Below are 7,655 nucleotides of genomic sequence, written 5' to 3' on the forward strand. Positions count from 1 at the left end.
TATTTACCACAAGAAGATTCTAGAAATCTAGAGGAGATCTCTATATAATCGAAATCCCTAGATTATAAAGGTACACAAACTTCTATACAAATTCTTACTTGCTATTTGAAGCGTGTGCAGGTACACCCCACCCCACTCGAGAAACTAGTGGAGGAATCTTCTTCATCATCCCTTCAAAATACCAGTCATCTAAATCAAGCTCTGTTATTCAGTGATCTTAGTTTGCATTAATCGGTTTCATCTAATCCATTAATCAAACTCTAACACTTTCGCACAGGTGGATCTCACATGACATATTAATAATATACATGTACAACTTTTTCATTGTTGAACGTTAAAAAAATCTAAAAACACTTTGCTTGAAGATAAAGAAGGAGAATATAATAATTTTCAATGCTTAATGATTCATAGTTGTTTGGCAGAGAAGAGTATTGCATGGAAGCAATGTTTTCATGGGGCGGTGGTCTTTTGTGCAAGGATTTAAATTGCAGACCATATCCCGTGATCCAGCCATAATATTGCAGTTGTGACAGTTAGCATCAGACTACAATTGCGATGTGATTGTAATTCACATAAAAATGACATCATAATGTTGCAGCGTCGTAGGTACAATAAGTGTTGCATTATACAACAACAAACTATATAGTAATTAATCAAATTATTTTTCTATTTTACTTTGTCTCTGTATTATAGATTTAGAGTGTATTGTTAAAGATTAACACTATGTTAAAGTGACAAAAGTTGATAATAATATATTTATGAGATATTAAAGATAAAATAGAAGATATAGAAATTGAAATATTAATAATAAATTATAATATTTTGTGCTAATAAAAAAATAAATTCACATTGCAATGACCGGAATATACATTGCAATGTTTGCAACCACTATAGTGGCAATTTGCATCCACAACTATAACATTAATTTAAAACCATGCTTTTGTGTAAAAGTATGTCATGTTTGATTTTACAATGTTTACAACGACAACCGTGGCAATTTGCATCCGCAACTACAATCTTAATTTATAACCATGCTTTTGTGTAAAAGTATGTCATGTTTGATTTTAGAGTTTGAAGAGTTTTCTATAGGGTCGTAATTCCATGTCACAAAATTTTGGGTTGTAATTCCAAACAAAAGACCATCAAAATAAAATTTCTTCTTTTATTTATTTACAATCAAATTATCCTCAGAAATCATTCATCCAAAAAAGAATAAACCTCAGAAATCCAGTCAAAAGACGGGAAAGACCTAACGACAGCATTGGAAAAATCAAACTTCCTAGTTACACTACACCAATGGAAACACAAAGAAGACACAGAAAAAAACAAAGTTACCTGCAACGACTACTGAATCACTGATACTATCAATCAAACAAACTGCTTTCCACGTTCACTCTATACTTTATATTCTTCTCTGCTCATCTATTACACCACTTCTACCCTTAACTTATTTCCAAAAACCGCGTTTCTCAAGGGGCATATTCGTCATTCAATTTTCCCACATCCCACTCCTTCGTTCCATTTTAGGCTTCTTTTTTCCTCAATGCAATTCATGATTGATAAACTTAACGTTCACTAAAAATGTCTGAAAACGGAGAAGAGAAATTACTCGCTGTGGCACGGCACATAGCAAAAACGCTGGGCCACAACAACAATAACATGGCTGATGATATTCTCCAAATATTCTCAAACTTCGATGGAAGATTCTCAAAAGAGAATCTCTCTGATAAGGTCGTAGAGACAGATCCTAGAACCTGCGCCACACTGGATCACTCCCTCAAAAACCTCGACCGTCGGATCTCTCTTTACGTCTCATCTGATAACCCTATCTGGGCAGATTCCGCTGACGCCGGTGCTTTCCTCGACGCTGTAGACGACTTAATCGCCGCCGTAGCAGAGTGGAGCCACCTCTCCGCCGATAAATCCGTCGCCACGTGCCTCGTCCGTGCTGAAGACATGCTTCAACACGCTATGTTCCGTCTCGAGGACGAGTTCCGATCTCTCATGGAACGCGGCGGCGAGTCGTTCGACCTAACTCAATCGTACCGGAACAACGATTCAACTGAAAACTTACCGTTTGACTCGGAAGAAGATGAAGAAATCGACGACGAAGCGAGAAACGGAGAAGAGGAGGATCTGATTCCGGTAGCGTTGCCGGTAACTGACTACGACATCGTAATCGACGCTCTACCGTCGGGGACGATCAACGACCTTCACGAGATCGCAAAACGAATGGTTGCCGGCGGTTTCGGGAAGGAGTGTTCGCACGTGTACAGCAGTTGCCGGAGGGAGTTCTTGGAAGAAAGCCTCTCGAGATTAGGGTTACAGAAGCTAAGCATAGAAGATGTTCACAAAATGCCATGGCAAGATCTAGAAGACGAGATCGAAAGATGGATTAAAGCTTCCAACGTCGCTCTCAAGATACTTTTCCCCAGCGAACGACGACTCTGCGATCGCGTCTTCTTCGGATTCTCATCAGCCGCAGATTTCTCTTTCATGGAGGTTTGCAGAGGTTCTACAGTTCAGCTGTTGAATTTCGCTGATGCTGTTGCAATCGGAAGCCGTTCGCCGGAACGGTTATTTAAAATCCTCGATGTGTTTGAAACATTGCGTGACCTAATTTCAGAATTTGAGTCTTTATTTTGTGATCAGTATAGTGTGTCTTTAAGGAATGAAGCGATTACGATATGGAAGAGATTGGGGGAATCAATTAGAGGAATTTTCATGGAGTTGGAGAATTTGATTCGTCGAGATCCGGCGAAGGCGGCTGTTCCCAACGGCGGACTTCACCCAATTACTCGATATGTGATGAACTATCTCCGTGCCGCGTGTCGGTCAAGGCAGACATTGGAGCAAGTTTTTGAAGACTATGGACATCCCTTGAAGGATTACCCTAGGGTTGATGATAGAATGCATTCCTCTTCCTCTATGTCAGTACAAATGGATTGGATTATGGAACTATTAGAGAGTAATTTGGAAGCTAAGTCCAAAATTTATAAGGACCCTGCATTGTGCTATGTTTTTTTGATGAATAACGGTAGGTACATTGTTCAGAAGACTATTGATAGTGAATTAGGAGCACTTTTAGGGGATGATTGGATCAAAAAACACACCATGAAAATTAGGCTGTACCATATGCAGTATCAAAGAAGTTCATGGAATAAGGTGATTGGGTTTTTGAAGGTGGAGAACAATGGAACATTGCAGCCTAATGGGGTTGCGAAATCGATGAAAGAGAAGCTGAAATCGTTCAATATGGGGTTTGATGATATATGCAGGGTTCAGTCTTTGTGGTTTGTGTATGATGAACAGCTTAGGGAAGAAATAAGAGTTTCCATTGAGAAAATTTTGTTGCCAGCTTATGGTAACTTCATTGCGAGGTTTCAAAGTGTTCCTGAACTTGGTAAGAATGGCGATAAATATATTAAGTATGGAACAGAGGATATCGAAGTGAGACTCAACGATCTGTTTCAGGGAAGCGGTGGATCAACTGGTAGCCAAAAGCGAAGCTAAAGCTGTGTGATTTCATGTGTATGTATTTGTTTTGTAGTTGAAATACATAGTTTTGATTGTCACAAATATAGTTGTAAAAGATGTATGAGTGAATGACCTTGTATACTAAAAATATTATTATATGTTTTGCTGCTTACTTAGCATTATTATGCAGAATTAAAAAGGATTTTGGTACAGAATTAACAGTTCGTGCAACAATGAGGTTGTTTTTATTGGTCATTGCTTTGGACTCTTCAATTGTGTAGTATAAAAACTAGGAAGTTACTGAATCAGCAGGATTTAGAATGTATTACTTTATCATATGTGTGTTTCCAATTTTTTGTTTGCTTTGATGTTTAGAGTTTACTTGGTTAAACTCCATGCACTTGTCAACTACTCTTTGGATTTGGATCCCAGTGCACTCATGTAACCACATAGTTCATAACAGTCCTCGATGAAAGATCAAAGGTTCTCATTTTCATTTCAGTAAATTGGATTTGAAACCTATACTCAACAAAAGAGTCTTCTTTCAATTTTCATCTTACTAACTGCATTTTTGAATGCAAGTTCTTATTGTTAGTTTTAAGAGGGCCCTATTAGTATTTTAAGAGGGTTCAAGCTAATTAAGGATGGTTTTAGATGAGATAAAATTGATTTTGACGTGTAAAAGATGGCTTCATTTAGAATTTATTTTGACACCGATATTAATTGTCTCTTGAAGTTAGAATTTGGAGTTTTTTCCTTTTCAATTAATTTTTAACCAAAGATTTATTAGTTAATTCACTTTTTTACATTAATATATCTAAACATAGATCTCTTTAAATTGAATCTACTTTTAGTCAAAATCAATTTTTATCTGCATTTGTTTATCATTTTTATCTTTAATTTTGCAGTGTTCAAAATATTTTCAAATACTTGAAATTAGTTGAATTAATTGAAAACATAAGCTGGTTTTCTGTGGTGATTGTTTTTGAATGGTATCACAAACTAGGAGTATGAAAGGAGATAATGGTATCACAAACTTGGAGTATGAAAGGAGATATAACACATAAAGATCTATCTTGAGGGTGACTTTAAAAAGAAGAAAAAATGGAAGGAATGAAGAGTGTAGTCCCCCAATTTTGTCCGACAAATTAAATTATAATAGTCATAATATATCAAACTTTATGTTTTTTGTTATTTTATTTATGTTTATAAAATCTTAAAATTTTCAATATATATACATATTTCTATATTCATAATTATTAATACAAAAAAAAAATATATATTGAAAGCAAAAAATAATAAATATTGATACTCATTTCGTCACATTTCATAAAATTACAATTATAACAACATTAAAGGGTCTAGTGGATCACAATTGTGCTTATTAGTTAGTGAAAGCTTAAACTTTATATAAGTCAAATGTGATAGTTTTTATTTTGTTTATCTCTAGTTTCTGGTTGCCTTTGAGTCATGGTTGCCTCTGATTTATGGTTTCTGATTGCCTCTGATTCATGGTTGCCTTTGGTTCACAGTTACCTCTGGTTTCTGATTGCCTCTGATTTGTAGTTGCCTTGCCTCTAGTTCCTAGTTTCCTTGCCTCTGATTCATATTTGCCTCTAGTTCTTGTTGCATATGATTTCTGGTTGCATCTAGTTTCTGGTTGCCTCTGTTTCTGTTTGCCTCTGGTTTCTAGTTGCCTCTGGTTTCTAGTTGCCTCTGAAGTAGCAATGTCAATCACAAAAAATGGGATGCTTGAATTGTGACCCTTTTAAAAATTTAATTCATGTACTTAATTTAAATTAACTCAATATTAATCTTGGTTGAAATAAAATTTCCAAATGTTTTTGATATGTTAGAAGTAAATAAAACAAATTAATTTATAGTGAAGTGTGGTTTATGTAATCAAATCGTTAAAGATAAGGGATAGAAATATCACATACAAAAAGTATACTGGTTCACCAAACTCGGGCTAGTTACGTCCTCACAACCGCAAGATTTTCACTATGTATTTCAGAACCAGAATGTTCTCGGTCACACATTTTCTTTTGATCACACCTTAATCAATTACAATATTTACCTTTCAACCTAGAAATGATTTTTATTGTCACCTTTCAATTTAGAAATGATTTTTTACAAACACACTCAATATAACATAAAAGATAGACTTGAGATGTAAATAATGTGTATGATAAAAGTGTTTGGGATCTAATAATTCTCAATTCTTGGTTTAAGATCAATAAAGACAAACTCAATAAATAATGATCCACATATATAGTGAAGAAGTTGGAATTGGTTTGAAGAATTTTTTGAACAAGTATTGGTAGATTTGTAAATTGAACTCTTGCTTTTAATCAGTTCTCATATGCTCGCAGAGCCGTTGATGATAGAGTCTTACTATAAAAATTGTGCGGTTGAGCTGAACTTGTACTATGATGACTTAAAAAAAAGATCTATCTTGAGGGTGACTTTAAAAAGAAGAAAAAATGGAAGGAATGAAGAGTGTAGTCCCCCAATTTTGTCCGACAAATTAAATTATAATAGTCATAATATATCAAACTTTATGTTTTTTGTTATTTTATTTATGTTTATAAAATCTTAAAATTTTCAATATATATACATATTTCTATATTCATAATTATTAATACAAAAAAAAAATATATATTGAAAGCAAAAAATAATAAATATTGATACTCATTTCGTCACATTTCATAAAATTACAATTATAACAACATTAAAGGGTCTAGTGGATCACAATTGTGCTTATTAGTTAGTGAAAGCTTAAACTTTATATAAGTCAAATGTGATAGTTTTTATTTTGTTTATCTCTAGTTTCTGGTTGCCTTTGAGTCATGGTTGCCTCTGATTTATGGTTTCTGATTGCCTCTGATTCATGGTTGCCTTTGGTTCACAGTTACCTCTGGTTTCTGATTGCCTCTGATTTGTAGTTGCCTTGCCTCTAGTTCCTAGTTTCCTTGCCTCTGATTCATATTTGCCTCTAGTTCTTGTTGCATATGATTTCTGGTTGCATCTAGTTTCTGGTTGCCTCTGTTTCTGTTTGCCTCTGGTTTCTAGTTGCCTCTGGTTTCTAGTTGCCTCTGAAGTAGCAATGTCAATCACAAAAAATGGGATGCTTGAATTGTGACCCTTTTAAAAATTTAATTCATGTACTTAATTTAAATTAACTCAATATTAATCTTGGTTGAAATAAAATTTCCAAATGTTTTTGATATGTTAGAAGTAAATAAAACAAATTAATTTATAGTGAAGTGTGGTTTATGTAATCAAATCGTTAAAGATAAGGGATAGAAATATCACATACAAAAAGTATACTGGTTCACCAAACTCGGGCTAGTTACGTCCTCACAACCGCAAGATTTTCACTATGTATTTCAGAACCAGAATGTTCTCGGTCACACATTTTCTTTTGATCACACCTTAATCAATTACAATATTTACCTTTCAACCTAGAAATGATTTTTATTGTCACCTTTCAATTTAGAAATGATTTTTTACAAACACACTCAATATAACATAAAAGATAGACTTGAGATGTAAATAATGTGTATGATAAAAGTGTTTGGGATCTAATAATTCTCAATTCTTGGTTTAAGATCAATAAAGACAAACTCAATAAATAATGATCCACATATATAGTGAAGAAGTTGGAATTGGTTTGAAGAATTTTTTGAACAAGTATTGGTAGATTTGTAAATTGAACTCTTGCTTTTAATCAGTTCTCATATGCTCGCAGAGCCGTTGATGATAGAGTCTTACTATAAAAATTGTGCGGTTGAGCTGAACTTGTACTATGATGACTTAAAAATAGACTATAAGTAGGTCAGGCCATAGGCCCCTGACGGACGACCTAACCTATTCTCATCCTTAGATGCTACCCATCATTGACGGAATCATTAACTAGAGAAGATATTTTCTTTGTGTTGGTTGGAACTTGCCTCGTAAGTCATTTGAAGAATCGTCAAATAAATAGGTAGAAATGTGCAACGTTAGATTTTTTAAGCATGTCATAAACTTCGTATGCATTGTTATATTATTACTACTGTTGTTGTTGTTGTTGTTCTTATTATTATTATTATTATTATTATTATTATTATTATTATTATTATTATTATTATTATTATTATTATTATTATTATTATTATTATTATTATTATTATTAT

The 7,655-nt window shown here is 33.8% G+C and overlaps 1 protein-coding gene across 1 annotated transcript; it reads left to right on the plus strand.

The window, feature by feature from the left end:
* The first annotated feature begins 1,191 nt into the window (after positions 1 to 1,191).
* Positions 1,192 to 3,692, plus strand: LOC101500394 (exocyst complex component EXO70B1-like). Its single transcript, XM_004490610.4, has one exon. It carries the CDS (start codon positions 1,582 to 1,584, stop codon positions 3,511 to 3,513), a length of 1,932 nt encoding a protein of 643 aa, XP_004490667.1. The 5' UTR covers positions 1,192 to 1,581; the 3' UTR covers positions 3,514 to 3,692.
* Positions 3,693 to 7,655: the final 3,963 nt, after the last annotated feature.

This window comes from Cicer arietinum, chromosome 2 (assembly GCF_000331145.2).
Source record: "Cicer arietinum cultivar CDC Frontier isolate Library 1 chromosome 2, Cicar.CDCFrontier_v2.0, whole genome shotgun sequence".
NCBI classification, from domain to species: domain Eukaryota; kingdom Viridiplantae; phylum Streptophyta; class Magnoliopsida; order Fabales; family Fabaceae; genus Cicer; species Cicer arietinum.